The sequence below is a fragment of the Anguilla anguilla genome, chromosome 12 (genome assembly GCF_013347855.1).
Source record: "Anguilla anguilla isolate fAngAng1 chromosome 12, fAngAng1.pri, whole genome shotgun sequence".
Taxonomy (NCBI): domain Eukaryota; kingdom Metazoa; phylum Chordata; class Actinopteri; order Anguilliformes; family Anguillidae; genus Anguilla; species Anguilla anguilla.
Genome location: NC_049212.1, coordinates 499,619 through 516,815, shown reverse-complemented (window position 1 = coordinate 516,815; position 17,197 = coordinate 499,619). Strand labels below are relative to the sequence as shown.

Here is a 17,197-nt window from a genome sequence, read left to right as displayed (position 1 = left end):
CACACTGCACTGCCCTGTATGTACGTTATGGTGCACACACACTGCGCTGTACGTACGTTATGGTGCACACACTCTATGCTGTATGTATGTTATGGTGCACACACACTGTGCTGTATGTACGTTATGGTGCACACACACTGCACTGCCCTGTATGTACGTTATTGTGCACACACACTGTGCTATATGTACGTTATGGTGCACACACTGCGCTGCATGTATGTTATAGTGCACACACACTGCGCTGTATCGTTTCGGTGCGGAGGTTACCTCTCGGCCCCGGGGTGGAACGCGGAGAGCAGGGACGGCCCACGCCGCTGCAGCTGGAGCAGCTGGGACGCAGAGCTCAGCTCCTGCAGATGAGGTCGGCAGTCCAGGGCCCCAAACTCTGGCTGCACAACAACACACAGCGCCAAGAGTCAGGCAGCAGCCAGCACAGGCATGACAGCACAGCACTCAGGGAGCTCACACTCACAAAGACCACAACATAGGGAGCTCACACTCACAAAGACCACAACATAGGGAGCTCACACTCACAGAGAGCACAGCACAGGTAGCTCACAATCACAGAGAACACAACACAGGTAGCTCACACTCACAGAGAGCACAACACATGGAGCTCACAATCACAGAGAACACAACACAGGAAACTCACACTCACAGAGAACACAACACAGGAAACTCACACTCACGGAGAGCACAACACAGGTAACTCACACTCACAGAGAGCACAGCACAGGGAACTCACTCTCACAGAGAACACAGCACAGGGAACTCACACACACAGAAAGCACAGCACAGGGAACTCACACTCACACTCACAGAGAGCACAGCACAGGGAACTCACACACACAAAAAACAGCACAGAGAACTCACACTCACAGAGAGCACAACACAGGGAACTCACACACACAGAAAGCACAGCACAGGGAACTCACACTCACACTCACAGAGAGCACAGCACAGGGAACTCACACACACAGAAAACAGCACAGAGAACTCACACTCACAGAGAGCACAACACAGGGAACTCACACTCACAGAGAGCAGAGCACAGGGAACTCACACACACAAAAAGCACAGCACAGGGAACTCACACTCACAGAGAGCACAACACAGGGAACTCACATTCACAAACCGCACAGCACAGGGAACTCACACTCACAGAGAGCACAACACAGGGAACTCAGATTCACAGAGAGCACAGCAGAGAACTGGCAGTAACAGCAGCACAATAATTCTCAATTGACTGTTTTTAGCCGATCCTTTAAAAAAAATACTCTCTACACAAATTATTCAGTCACTTCTGTTGCATGTTAAATTCTTGGAAAACCTTCTCTCCAAAAGTATGTTAATGAATATATACCAAAATTATAAAAGAGCATCAAATGTTACTTGCAAAAAAAATGCAAAATGCAAAATTGCACTTTTTTCAGACAATAGCAGGAAAATCTAAACTTCAGATTTTACCAATATGAAGTGAAGTCTAAAGACCTAATGTATGCTTGGCGTCATCAATACATTTCTTTGAAATTTACGACTACTTTAAGGTTTTGTCTTCCCATTGAGCCGATGGCTGACCTAAGTAGGGAAATCACACAGCAGTGCTTGAAACAGTTTGGCTCCAACATCATCTTCTTCCTGAATACCTGATCTTCCTGAATACTTGACCTGTCCACGGCTGTGCTGAGCTTCCCTTGCATTCCTCCAACCAATGTTGTGTGCAATACAGAACACACACTCCAGTATACTCAATACAGCACACACACCAGTACACACAATACAGTACAGGCCAAAGTATGTGGCTTTTTGAAAAAACCCAGGTAGAGAAGAATTTAGTTAATATATGCACATTTACTGAATAACAAAACAAAGTTGAAAGTGTTTTTCAATTTCTAACTTACAATAAAACAAAAAGATGAGTTTTACTTCAAAATAATCTCAGACAGGGTTTACCTCAAAATAGCCTCCTTTGGCTTTAATTACAATTAAGCAAATTATTGGAGGTTTATCCAATAATTTTGCAAATGGGGTGGGAGGGAGGTGGAGGGGTAGTTAAATTTCCTGACATCTTATCTTTTGGTAGACAAGATATTCCTCTGTTGCCTCTTGATGTATTGTGTACTGAACACTGCACCTGGAAATCTTCAGCTTCTCAGCAATTTCTCACTGGGAATAACCTTCTTGCCACAATATGTTTATTTGACTCTGCACATCGATGCCTAACTACTACTTCTTTGCCATATTTCTTGCAACTTTTGCGCCTATTTAATTTGCATTACAGGCTAAAGTATTAAGCTACCTGGGATTTTAACCACTTAGCACACACCCTCGAATGGTCCGCACGCCGGTGTGCCTATATTCAGACATTCGGACATTCAGACATTCTGTGCTCCTGCAACCAAATTATGAGTTGAAAACACAAACTCTGTGTTCTAGCTTTATTAGTAGATGATTCAGGACAACTTTGCTGAATACAGAGTTTCGCAGCGCCACCATTATCGCACTGGTCGTGCATTTACCAAGCACCCCCTCCCTGCAGTCTCATCTGTAACTACACCCCCCACGCATGACACACTGGACAATAGTGTCTATCTGGGCATACATGAAAACATTATTTTACCACTAAAAAAATCGTATTCCATCGTAGCAACAAGATATCACATCAGCCCAGTGTTAGCATTGCTTCACTGGTTGCCAGTTAAATTCCGAATAGACTATAAGATACTACTTCTTACCTTTAAAGCCTTACATGGGCTTGCCCCTTTGTATTTAAATGATTTACTTCTTCCTTATATTCCCTCACGAACACTCCGTTCACAGGGTGCAGACCTCCTTGTTATTCCTAGAATAGCTAAAAGTACCATAGGTGGTAGAGCCTTCTCCTATCGAGCTCCCCTCCTGTGGAACAAGTTGCCTGTCCATGTACGGGGTGCAGACACTATCACCTTATTTAAAGCTAGGCTCAAAACATATATTTGAGGGGCAGGAGTGGTTGGCGGGCATAGCTAGAGTCTCTGGTGGACTGAGCGGTTAGTGCTATCACTGGATCATCATTGGTAGTGCTGTGTTATAGCCATTTTCATTTAACATACTGAATTAAGATTTATGTTTTGAGGTATGGCCTTTGATGATTATGTTTAATGGTTTTAAATTATACTTATGTTTCATATGCCTAATGCCACGTTTGAGGTGACGTGAGAGGGCAAAGGCTATATGACGTGAGGCGCAGTTGTATTTCGGGTTAGCCGATGGAAAAAGGGGAGCTTGGTAAACAAAAAAACACTATTTTGACCACGCTCTTCCTCATCAATTCATTTTGTAACCAGTTTTTCGTTAAGTTTGACTACAAGGACTAATTTACAACCACTTTTCATTCATCTTTTGTTGCTGTAAAAGGACAAATAAATTAATTTTTCTTTTTCTGCGGGACCCGAGGGAGAAGTGCGGTAATTCAGCCGTGCTTCTGCGTTTTTCACGGCTTGGAACAAATGGTCGAAACACAAAGTCAAAATAGTGCTTGGATAATGGAGTCTGGAGCCTTGAATACTGGAAAAGAGGAACTTTAAGTTTGGAAGACCACCCGTGGTGAACCGTGAGTAATACGGTGTTGACTATGACTAAAAAATATGGGCCGCCGTGCTCAGGAAGAGTTTGAATGAATGGAAGAAAGTTTGAATCTTGTTAAATGGTGATTGCTCTCTGAAAAGAATAAAAGAGTAAAAATGCAGGAACAAGTAGACGATGATGAGATGGTGGTTGGGAAGGAAAAGCAACTGTTCAAATTGATCGCATCACGTAGAGAAAAGCTGGGTGTCCTCACGCAAAAGCGTAATGAAATAAATGCTCTTATCGTGGCTGGTGACACAAATGAAGACGTAAAACAACAGGTCGATGTCTTTAATAAATACTTGGCTGAGTTTATGGAGTTACAAATGACTGTTCAATCTTTATTGCCTGATGAGGAAAAGGAACATGATCATAATGATTGGTATGAACCTAAACTGTTACATTTCAAAGAGTTTCTTAACGATGTTGAATTTTGGCTTAAAGCTAATGAGGTGGGTGGTGAACTTGTGCAAGAGGCTGATGGTTTGCAAGGTGCTGCTGTTGCTGAATCCGTATGGCCACATGACAGAGTTTCACAGACGTAAGGCCTCCAGTAGGGGCAGCAAAGCGTCTAGCGCTCTGTCCGAAGCTCGAGTACAACGCGCTATACTGGTGGCGAAGTCAGGACCACTGGACGAGCAACTTGAGTTATACATGGAAGAAGTGCGAATAAAAGCAAAGAAAGAAAAACTTAAATTGCAGACCAAAATAGCTGAAGCCGAAGCTAAAATAAAAGTCCTTACATAGTCCCAGTTTTTATGCACGGAAAGGAGTAGTCTCGCAACTCGTAATATCTATGACAAACACAAACAGAGAGCCACATTTAGAGATTTACTTGCATTTATTGATAAACAATCTCGAATAATGCTGGATCCAATCTTTGGGGAAATTCAAAGTCCATTGAATAAAACCTCAGAATCAAAAAGGCAACACAAAGCTTACTCAAAATCGAACAGCAGGGGGAGCAGTTTTGCTATGGCTGTTTCACCAATGTCAATGTCCGGGCAAACAAAGTTGCAGTCACATAATAACAAACAAGCCCCAACCACAAGCAGTAGTTCAAGTGCATTTACAAAGCCCTGCATGTTCTGCAACAAAAATCATTCATTGGAAGTATGTAAATCATTTCAAGCCAAACCAAATAACGAAAAGGTGGAGTTCTTGAAAGCTAAAGGAATGTGCTTTGGGTGCTTAGAAAGAGGACACATGAGCAGAAGTTGTCAGAAGCGCATGTCTTGCAATGTGTGTAAACAAAGTCATCCAACAATCTTGCACATGCAAACAAAGGAAAATCAAAGAAAGCCTCAGAATGACATCAAAGAAGCTGCTGATTCCGATGCAGTTGTCTCTCTGGCAACCAGTAGCCTTACTGGCTGGAACAAAAGAGTGTGCTCTAGCAATCGTGCCTGTCAAAGTGAAACTGGAGAAAGGAACAAAATGCATAAAATATATGCTTTCCTAGACCCGGGGAGCTCGGCAACATTTTGTACCGAGGAGTTGTCCATGCAGCTTCACGCCCCTGGTAAAAAAACAGAGATACTTTTGAAAACCAATAACCAGTTATAAAATATCTGGTATAGAAGTAGCTGCATTAGACAGTGACACATTTCTCAAACTGCCTGATGTTTTTACACAAAAATCAATTCCAGTGACACATGACAACATTCCAAAAGTGAAGGATATAAGGAAATGGTCTTACCTTGAGGAAGTTGACTTGACACCAATTGACGCTAGCATTGGGCTACTAATAGGTGTCAATGCTCCAAGAGCTTTAGAACCCTGGAAAATAATAAACAGTGTAGGTAGTGGACCTTATGCTGTTAAAACCCTTCTTGGCTGGGTTATCAATGGCCCACTTGGCTTTGGGGGGAATGGAAATGTCAATGACTCTTCTGTTCAAGTCAATAGAATATCCATCGCAAACTTGGAAAACCTGTTAATAAAATATTACAATCATGACTTCATGGAACAGCATCATGGAGAAAAGCATGAATTGTCACAGGAAGATCAGAAGTTTTGAGAATAGTATCTGATTCAGCTGAACTCAAAGATGGTCGTTACCGCTTGAAACTTCCGTTTCGTAACACCAATGTGATCATGCCCAATAATAGGCAAATAGCCCAACAAAGAGCTCAACATCTGTTGAAAAGGTTTGAAAAGGATAAAGTGTTCTGTAACAAATATAAAGCCTTCATGAATGATGTCATGACAAAGGGGTATGCTGACGTTGTACCTCAGAGTGAGTTGCAGCCTGAGACTGGCAAGGTGTGGTATGTGCCACACCATGGTGTCTACCACCCACGCAAAAAGAAACTGCACAGCAGCATTTGGTGGAACCTCTTTGAATAAAGAACTGCTCCAAGGCCCTGATTTAACAAATACGCTACTTGGCGTATTGCTCCGCTTTCGTCAAAGCCCTGTTGCATTCATCACTGATATAGAAGGGATGTTTCATCAGGTCCGGGCAGCAAAGGAAGACATCAACTTCTTGCGCTTTCTCTGGTGGCCAAATGCAGACATCTCTAGGGAACTCGTAGAGCACAGGATGCTTGTGCATATCTTTGGTGCACAATCATCACCTAGCTGCGCAACATTTGCTTTGCTGAAAACAGCAGATGACAATCAAGAAGAGTATCTAGAAGTCACAAACACCATCCGACAAAACTTCTATGTAGATGACTGCCTAAAAGCAGTCAACAGTACAGAGCAGGCTACCTTTATGTATCAACAGCTCACTGAAGTACGTTCAAAAGGTGGCTTCCATCTAAACAAATGGATCAGTAATGATCGTACTGTCCTCTCTGCCATTCCTGAAGAGGATAGAGCAAAAGAAGTGAGTACTCTGGATCTGAGCAAGGAGCAGCTGTCAATGGAAAGAGCTCTTGGTGCTCAATGGGACGTTGAAAGAGATGTCTTTACTTTCAGCATAGCAATCAAGTCTCACCAGATAACCAAAAGGGGCATTCTGTCCATTGTATGTTCAATTTATGACCCCTTTTTGGCTCCCATCACACTTGTAGCAAAGCAGATCTTGCAAAGCTTATGTAAGTTGAAACTGAGTTGGGATGAAAAAATCCTGCATGATGTAGCTCAAACTTAGGAAAAATGGCTTGGCTCACTCCACCTACTGGACACATTCAGTGTTGACAGAATCTTTATTCCTAGAGACTTTGGTGACCTCACAGCTGCACCACTTTTGTGATGCTAGTGAGGTAGGGTATGGCGCCGTGTCCTACCTTTGGCTCACAAATGGTAAGGGTGAAGTCTGTGTGTCTTTTGCCTTTGGAAAAGCCAAAGTAGCACCTCTTAAGTGTACTACCATCCCCAGAATGGAGCTAGCAGCAGCAGTCTTAGCTGTACGACTGGATCACATGCTGAAAACAGAGTTGCAGTTCTCATTAACAAATTCCATCTTCTGGTCAGACAGCATGACAGTTCTGCAATAGATTGCAAACACAAGCAAAAGATTTAAGACATATGTTGCAAATCGAATCTCAGTTATTCACTCTCTATCAAAGGTAGAGCAATGGAGGCATATCTCTTCAAAGGAGAACCCAGCTGATGCGGCTTCACGCAGTTTAGCCAAAGCTTTCCTTCAGTGCAAAACGTGGATCAATGGGCCGGAGTTGCTTCACAAACACTCTCAATGGCCAGGAACACTTGGAGAGATGGATGTCATTTCGGATGGTGACCCTGAGATAAAGCAAGAAGCTTCTGTTCATGTCACATCTGTTCAGCCAATGGAAGAGTCTTGTCCCACCAGCAAGCTGCTTTCATACTTTTCCAAATGGACAGACCTGAAACGAGCAGTGGCACGGCTTTTAAAGTTTAAAGACACACTAAAACAGAGGTGTGATGAAAAGAAAAAGACAAATAATACACATTCTGACAATAACACCATATTAGATGTCAAACCCAAAGTCCAAATGAAAGAGTTGACTCACAAACTTTCACTGGAGGATCTTGATAAAGCTGAGAAAACAGTAGTCAGTTTTGTGCAAAAGCAGCACTTTCCTGAGGAAATCTCAAATTTGAGCAATGAAAAGGCCGTAAAGAAATCCAGTCATCTGCACAAACTGGGTCCTGTGATGGTTGATGGCATCCTAAGAGTAGGCGGTCGCTTGAGCAAATCTGCGTTACCTGAAGAGGCGAAGCATCCTGCTATCCTGCCAAAGAGTAGTAGCATCTCAGAGCTCATTCTCCGCTGTGTGCATGAAAAAGCTGGCCATAGTGGGAGGAATCATATGCTTTCCACTGACCAACGGCAGTTTTGGATTCCTCATGCCAATTCACTGGCTATAAGGGTCATCAGCGAATGCATGACATACCGCCGACAGCGTCAGAGACCTGGAAAACAGAAAATGTCTGACCTCCCATCTGACAGACTTTCAATGGACCTCCCTCCATTCACTCTGCTCGGAATGGATTACTTTGGACCTATTGAGGTAAGAAGAGGGAGGAATACTGTTAAAAGGTATGGCGTCATATTCACTTGTCTAACATGCTGTGCTGTCCATCTTGAAGTGGCCCATACACTTGACACAGATTCCTGCATCAACGCCATAAGAAGGTTTATTTGTCGAAGGGGACAGGTCAAAGAAATAAGATCAGATAACGGAACAAATTTTGTGAGTGCAAATCGTGAATTAAAACAGGCACTACAAAACATGAATCAAAACAAAATACAGAACACACTCACACAGGATGGAATAAAATGGACCTTTAACCCACCTCACTGAGCTCACCATGGTGGTGTCTGGGAGCGTCTTGTGCAAAAACTAAAAGGGTCCTCTGCTCTGTCACCAACCAACAAATGGTTGATGATGAAGCACTCAATACCATATTTTGTGAAGTTGAGGCTATTTCGAACGATAGACCAATAACACCATCCAGTGATGACCCGAATGATCTTGAGGCATTAACGCCAAATCACCAAAGGGAAGCCCACTCTACCACCTGGTCTGTTTGAGTCTGTTGAGACATATGGAAAAAGGCACTGGAAACAAGTACAATATATTAGTGACCTATTTTGGAAAAGATGGGCGAAAGAATACCTCCCCATACTGCAACTGTCAAAAGTGGAATAAACCACACCGAAGCTTCTTAGTTGGGGATATAGTCCTTATAATTGATGATTCTGCTCCCAGGAATTCATGGTCTATGGGGCGCATTATAGAAACTATGAAAGATTATAAAGGTTTTGTCCGTAGAGTACGTGTTAAGACGCAAACCAATGAATTGGAAAGGCCTATTACTAAGTTATGCCTTTTGCTTGAAGCAGAATAGGTTTGACAATCCTTAGCTGATGTGTATGTAACTTGAGGTTGGATGTTTGACATTATTGAATATTGAAATGGAAGCTGATCTTAAAGCACACTTGAATGCATGCTGTATGTAAATGAAATGATGTACAGTAGATGCATAATAATGTATTCTGTAATGGACAAATTGGTGCTTAAATGTTTATGTTTACTTTGAAATCTTTTGAAATCTTGACCTCAACGTTTTTGCTATCATGGACTTTATGACTGAAGAATTTTTTGAGTTTTTTCAATTCTCTTTTTGGTGGACCCCTTTCATGGACTCTCACATACACACACACACACTTGAATGGACTTTGGTATGGATTCTAAACCTCTAAAACTATGTTATGCTTGATTATGTACTAACTGATGATGATATACACTGCTTGGGTGATGTACAATACTTGGATGCTTTGCGCTTATTCTTGGTTGATGTATGAATGATTAACTTAATGGCTATTGATGTATAATTTTGATAATTATTTGTTATACAAAAATTAGGGGCCGGAATGTTATAGCCATTTTCATTTAACATACTGATTTAAGATTTATGTTTTGAGGTATGGCCTTTGAGGATTATGTTTAATGGTTTTAAATTATACTTATGTTTCATATGCCTAATGCCACGTTTGAGGTGACGTGAGAGGGCAAAGGCTATATGACGTGAGGCGCAGTTGTATTTCGGGTTAGCCGATGGAAAAGGGGGAGCTTGGTAAAAAAAAAAACACTATTTTGACCACGCTCTTCCTCATCAATTCATTTTGTAACCAGTTTTTCGTTAAGTTTGACTACAAGGACTAATTTACAACCACTTTTCATTCATCTTTTGTTGCTGTAAAAGGACAAATAAATTAATTTTTCTTTTTCTGCGGGACCCGAGGGAGAAGTGCGGTAATTCAGCCATGCTTCTGCGTTTTTCACGGCTTGGAACAAATTGTGGAAACATGCTGTGTTAAGCTGAACCGGTCATGATCTGGTGATGACTGTCTCAAGCCTGCCCTCATGGCTGCGTTGGCCCCTGCCTCTGTTTCCCTTAGCTATGCTGCCATAGCCTTATTCTGCCAGGGTTTTCCTTATTGCACGCAGGCACCTCTGTCTCTTCTGCTTGCTAATCTACCATTTGAACCCCCTAACAATGTTTTTTTTTCTCGTTTCCTCGGCTCTAGGCACCTGCCCAGAGCTCTAGCCCAAGTTTGTTGAGCACCCCCCCCCCAGCCCGGAGCTCCAGCCCTAGACCAGCTAGACCAGCTGGGCACCCGCGCCTCCTGCCACTATTGACTTTCCATAACAAACCGGTGCCTGCCCGCAGCAGATAGGCTCCCCCTCTGAGTCCAGTTTTGCTCAAGGTTTCTTCCTGCTATCAGTCAGGGAGTTCTTCCCTGCCACTGTTGCCCTAGGCTTACTCTTTGGGGCCGGTTCTCTGTAAAGCTGCTTTGTGAAAAAGCTCCTTTGTTAAAAGCGCTATACAGATTAAAATTGATTGATTGATTGATTGATAAAGCCAACAATAGCCGAAGGTATGCCAGTACAGCTGTGAAAAAAGCTGCTCACTGAACAATGAGGAATTTTTCTAAAATTGTATCATGTCATTCTACTGTCTATATCTGCGAATAAATATGGACTAAATATACAACCTTACCATTGGTTTTACACGTAGAGATGTCCCTTTCCAGACGTAGTGGTCATATATTGTCTTGGACAATCCGTTTGTGAAATATACTCTTATTTGTGACGCCTGGGTACCTTCCAAAATAGCTGTGCGTAATACCACACGTGTTGTTTTCGGTGTTGTCGTCTTTTCTAGTACAAACTGGCTTGATCGACAGTTAATCGATCCAATAGGTGACAGAATAAGCTTTCTAACAATGTATAATATCTCTAACTTTACCCATCCCAATACAAGAAAACATCACATAATGTAGAGTACAGAAAAATATACAGGAGTTAATGATTACACATTTAGGTACTGTACCACAATATGATAATGTTTTTGCATTACTTTTTTATCTGATATCAATGTTTCTGGACCCCTAGATATTTTAAGCCACTGTACTGACAGAAAGCTTGTAATTCCCACTTGAAAATGATGCAACAGTGAGTTTCTTCAGTCAAACAGTTGATTTGTAGTGAAATACATGATTATGTTGTGATTTACAGCAATGCATAATTTGAACATTTTTGATAGATTTGAAGACGCTGGGTACACTGCTTACTTTTTGATTCATAGATCTTCAGTAGTTCTGCGTACCCACCCTTTGATTTGACGCACTTGTGGTCAAGGAGTTTTTGATCCAGGACATGTATAGTGTAACCTGATGTATATTTGCAATTTCGCAGTATTTCATTGAACTAAAAAAGACCAAATTCATTTTAGATTTTTTGCCTAGACAATTGCATTTGTGGCACTTCATTTCTTCCTAAATTACAAACATAAACATGTTTGTTATTCCATAAATGTGCATATATTACCTGAATTCTTCTCCACCCAAAGTTTTTTTTTTTTTTTTTAAACTACAGGTGGCCTAATACTTTTGGCCTGTACTGTAAATTCAGCATTTTCACCAACTCGCAATGCAAAAGACCCTCCCAAAAAGTGACCTGCTACTCACATTCACCTTTTCCCTCCATTAATGTGAGTCTCAAAAAAACAAGGGTTGGCTAAGTGGGAAAGGAGAGGTGTGGCCTTATTTTGGGTGCAGTGCAGCAGATGTACCTGATGGTGGCGCCCTGCGGTGAAAGTGTAGTGGGTGGAGTGGGGTGGGTAGCAGCTCTGCTCACTGCTGAAGGGCCCCTGGCTGGCTGAGGACCCAGAGCTGGACATCCTGGCAGGAGCAGGGATGGAGGGCTGGAGGTGCTACCTACACAGGGTTCAGGGCCACTGCAAGAGCACCGAGAGACACACCAACCACCTGTGGACGACAGACACGGGCAGCCATTTTACTGATGGAAACCAGCATCGACGCCAATGTTAAAGGAGTACCATGGTGATTTTCACACTTTCTCGGTTTTATGTGCTATTTGCACAAGAGGCATTGAAGAAACACAATGAGTAAAGTATTAAATATGTCCGTTCTGTATTTTTGGAGAAATATGCATTTTAAATTTATCATCCTATTTTCAACCGGTTGAGAAAGTTGTCAACTTGGTGCGTCACGAATACAGTAACCACTCCCCTTTCCAGACCCCGTAAACCCATGGATAACAGGCAAGACAATGCAAATATTTGACTAACGTTAGGTTCACTTAAATTAGAGTGCCTTTTAAGGACTATTAGATTATTTCTGGTTATATTCAGTTAGCTAGCTAGGTAACGTTAGCTAGCTAGGTAGTTTGCTTTCATAAGGCAATGTTATCGATAACGTTAGCTAGCTAGTTTGCTTTTATGAGGACGTTATAGTTGTGCTTTTATCTTAACTTGGCTAGCCAGATAGCAAAAATTATAATTGGATACAAGTCAACGTCCTTACCTTAGCTATCTATCGATACTTGATATACTACTAAGCTAGCTAGCTTGTGAAAATTCAGTCTCCCAAAAAGAGCGCGTATCATGGGGGTAGCTATGGTAACGGGGCACGGTCTGTCAATCATAGCTAACTGACAGTTCTCATTACCACGCCCAGACGGTTCGGGTGAACTTTTATAGTGGGAAATTTTGGCTTAGAAAAATACGTTTTAAAGTACATTGAAATGACTGAATAATAAAAAAATTATGCACATTTGTTTTGTTGTTGCCTGAAGACAACTGGGAAGTGTCACGTTCAACCACCATGGTACTCCTTTAACAAAACGTCCAGACAGGCCTATCTCAAAGCTGCAGTATTCCCTGTCAATTCAGAAGGCCACACTTAAGCTCAGAGATCTTCCAAAACACATGAAGTCAGCCAAAATATGGTTTTTACAAGCAAATGCAACTCAAACAAGTTCAAGTTGAGCCTGATTCAAGCAAATCAGTCAGACACTGGAAGAGTTGAAAATAAGGTAACAGCAAAAGGTATGGAATGACAAGGGAGGTTCTGTCCAAAGAATCTGCTTGCGTCCAACTGTACAATCGACTTTCATTCACTTTTGAACTTTTAGCATGACGAGGATGGATAATCAATCCACTGCAATCTATGGCATCAATCACTCAATGAAACACTTCTGTGTCACATTGTGTACAACCTGTGACAGAGAAAAACTGACTGTCTCATGATATGAATTCAGATTAATTTGGGAAGGTTTCTGCTGATTAAATAGCAGTCTATGCCCTTAGAGTGACTAAGTACATCTGATTGAAACCTGGAATTTATATGTAAAACATAGGCTAACTTTTTCCAGATTAGGGATGTTAACAGGTAATCGATTAACTGTTCATTATTAATAAGGTTGTTAATAAGAATTAATTAGGCTATATTGATTAAATGGTTAAATTTCCATAAACAATTTCAATGAATAACCTAACATAGGCAATTAGATTTTACATTAAAGACATGTTTCTCCATCATTATACACAAATCCCCTCGACTGGTGGAAAGTTGACGAGTCACGGTTCCCTCAACTGGCATCATTTGCCAAACATTATTTGCCCAATAACATCAGTGCCATCTGAGTGTGACTTCTCAGCTGCTGGTCTCAACTTCAGCAGACTGCACACCAGTCTGACCCCACAGCATGTAGACATGCTCATATACTCTAAGCAGACTGACCCCACAGCATGTAGACATGCTCATATACTCTAACCAGACTGACCCCACAGCATGTAGACATGCTCATATACTCTAACCAGACTGACCCCACAGCATGTAGACATGCTCATATACTCTAACCAGACTGACCCCACAGCATGTAGACATGCTCATATACCCTAACCAGACTGACCCCACAGCATGTAGACATGCTCATATACTCTAAGCAGACTGACCCCACAGCATGTAGACATGCTCATATACTTTAATAAAAGTGCTTAGGTGTTAAATTAGGTAATGGCACATAGGCTGTGTAGTCCAAGTTATGGATGCATGTTACAGCCTTCAGTCTTTTGTTGGGGGTCTCACAGCACATTCTATTTTAGGCCTTTACTTACCTTCCTTGTTTTCTGCACATCAAGAGGCCTACTTTACAAAGTGGGGAACCCGCTACTATTCTGCTGAATGAACAGCCTACCACTTGTACTGCAGCACAAGATTTACACTATTGAATAGATCTGTGTTCTTTTTATTATAAGACCATGTTAGCGGGTACAAGTGTTGTCAGAAAGACAATAAAAATTTAAAGCAGTGCATTTGTTTATTACGAAGTTAAGCATGAATACGCAAGAAAGAAATAGGCTATCTTTTGTCACCATCGCAGTGGAAGTTCAGCTAGCCCTATTGAATTTAAACCTCACTCCTATTAAACCTTAGCATCAGAGTGAAAGTAACCGCAAAGTTTCTACAAGTACACTATGCCACAAGTACACTATACCACAAGATCTCTACACCTTCCAGTGGTTCTTTCCGATCATAATGCCATTCTTACAAAAATTCCCCTCTCACCTGGAGAAGCCAAGAGCAGCCAGATGGTGTTTCAATATTTCGCTATTACAGGATGAACAATTCATTGAACAAGTGAATGTTCAATGGACAGAATTCATAGTATGAACAAAGGGTCAGTCAGTGGCACCAGAGTTTTATGGGAGGCAGTTAAGACGGGCGTTCAAGTTCAGCGAACAAGGCAAACGTTTGCAAACTATTTCAAATTTTTTTCCGTTAGCTTTGTGTTCGCTTCGAACGTTTGCAAACATAAACGGTCTGAAAAGGTAGTTTGCGGCGAACAAAAATGGACACTGGACTGAGGGAAATGTTACCAGACTGGTATTTCAATTGAAGATGCATGGCATTCACCTGTGTCCAGAATGTACACTAGTCAGGCATTCACCTGTGTCCAGAATACAAACTAGTCAGGCATTCACCTGTGTCTAGAATGCAAACTAGTCAGGCATGTACCTGTGTCCAGAATACAAACAAGTCAGGCATTCACCTGTGTCCAGAATACAAACAAGTCAGGCATTCACCTGTGTTCAGAATGTACACTAGTCAGGCATTCACCTGTGTCCAGAATGAACACTAGTCAGGCATCTTTCACAGTTAGAAGAAACTTTACGACAACGTGCGCATGGCCTAAACAAGAACCGGCTCCCCTAAAGTGGCGGACGGACAACCAAGTATTAACCTTTTCCTCCAATGCTCATGCTGTGCTAATATTTTGTAAAGGTTAAAGGACGTCAACATTAACGCACAAGGTGCATAAAACCTTGGTAAACCTGAAAAGTAATGCCAGGTGTGTCCCTATTTTTTCCTGCAATAGCATTGCTTCAGAGCCAGCAAGTCCCTGGCACTTTCATTTAATCTAATGTAAATTCATTTTATCTAATAGCCTACATTTTTATTGAATGTTCTAAAGAATATTCTTTGTCACAAGTAGGTAACATTATTAACGATGCTCTATATGTATGTTTTAATTATAATGTGGCAGAGGTTATACAGCTTATTTCTATGCAATAAACGCAGTGTATTAGGTTATCCTTTCCTTGTGAGCATTTTCATTATCGAAGATACAGAGCAGAAATTTGAAAGCAAAAATAAATTGCAGACAGCCTGCTGCACCATCCGACCATGTCAATATGCCACCCTGCTGCACCATCCGACCATGTCAATATGCCATCCTGCTGCACTATCAGACCATGTCAATACGCCATCCTGCTGCACCATCCGACCATGTCAATATGCCATTCTGCTGCACCATCAGACCATGTCAATACGCCACCCTGCTGCACCATCCGACCATGTCAATACGCCATTCTGCTGCACCATCAGACCATGTCAATACGCCACCCTGCTGCACCATCAGACCATGTCAATACGCCATCCTGCTGCACTATCAGACCATGTCAATACGCCACCCTGCTGCACCATCAGACCATGTCAATACGCCATCCTGCTGCACCATCAGACCATGTCAATATGCCATCCTGCTGCACTATCAGACCATGTCAATACGCCATCCTGCTGCACCATCAGACCATGTCAATATGCCATCCTGCTGCACTATCAGACCATGTCAATACGCCACCCTGCTGCACCATCAGACCATGTCAATATGCCACCCTGCTGCACCATCCGACCATGTCAATATGCCACCCTGCTGCACCATCAGACCATGTCAATACGCCAGCCTGCTGCACTATCAGACCATGTCAATACGCCATCCTGCTGCACCATCCGACCATGTCAATATGCCACCCTGCTGCACCATCCGACCATGTCAATATGCCACCCTGCTGCACCATCAGACCATGTCAATACGCCACCCTGCTGCACCATCAGACCATGTCAATATGCCACCCTGCTGCACCATCCGACCATGTCAATACGCCATCCTGCTGCAATTAAAATTGTGTTTATTAGAATGGCAAAATTGTACTTAATTGTAGTTCATAAAAATTATGGAAGCAGAACCACCAAACAATCGTTATCGATAAGGGCCGATGTATCCCCCACATAATCGACCTCAGTATCGGTCAGAAATTTTCATATGTGCATCCCTAAGCAAAGATCTAAGAACTGCTAATATTAGGCTAACTGGTCTTGGGTTTGGTCAAATATCCAGCTTGCCTCCAGAAACCCAGATGTCCAAATGATACTACATAACATAACTGTTATGAGAACTCACCCCATGAAAGCTAGCCAGGTTTTCACCAAATTATTCCCCCAACTGTCTTTTCTTTCCCCAGGGAACTCCAGGTACATATATGCATATGTGGGACTCTGTCCTGATGTTGATGTTTTTTGGCGTTCTGTGGCATGAGTGCTATCACTGATCGCTGGGAAGAATGCACCTGTTTCCCCCACTTTGTTGTTTCATGTCTCAAACCTGACTTCTTTAATTTACCCACTTAATATACCACAGTGGTACTTGTCCTCTATGGACATTTTGAGTTTAGGGTGCCCTGTAGCCATAATGCAAGGTGCCAAACAGAGTAATGTACATTTTTTAAATGGTATCACAGAAAAGATTAAGTTTTAGATTACTTGACTTGTGCTGAAGATAAAGTTATATAGTTTGAAATGTATATGTATGTACGTACGTACGTATGCATGTATGTAAGTAAGAATAAGGGCTGAGGTTTCGCATAGGTTGATATTTCTCTGTAGTGTATCATCATGTAGCTTACTGGCAAACTGCTTCCTCAGTGATTAAGTAGGATTTATAAGTGTGTATATGTATCGTAACCCAACGATAGGAGGCGCCACCGGGGAGGGGTGACAGGT

General features: G+C 42.1%; 1 protein-coding gene across 7 annotated transcripts in view; it reads right to left on the bottom strand.

The window, feature by feature from the left end:
* Nucleotides 1-17,197, bottom strand: part of LOC118210117 (nuclear receptor corepressor 1-like) — a 113,884-nt gene that overhangs the window by 92,450 nt on the left and 4,237 nt on the right. For all 7 annotated transcript variants that reach the window (XM_035385995.1, XM_035385998.1, XM_035386001.1 and 4 more), the window contains exons 2-3: nucleotides 11,623-11,818; nucleotides 268-389 (exon numbers count right to left, since the gene is read on the bottom strand). In XM_035385995.1, coding sequence (XP_035241886.1) covers nucleotides 268-389; nucleotides 11,623-11,730 — 230 coding nt within the window. In that variant the 5' untranslated portion in view covers nucleotides 11,731-11,818. The remainder of the gene's footprint in view (nucleotides 1-267; nucleotides 390-11,622; nucleotides 11,819-17,197) is intronic.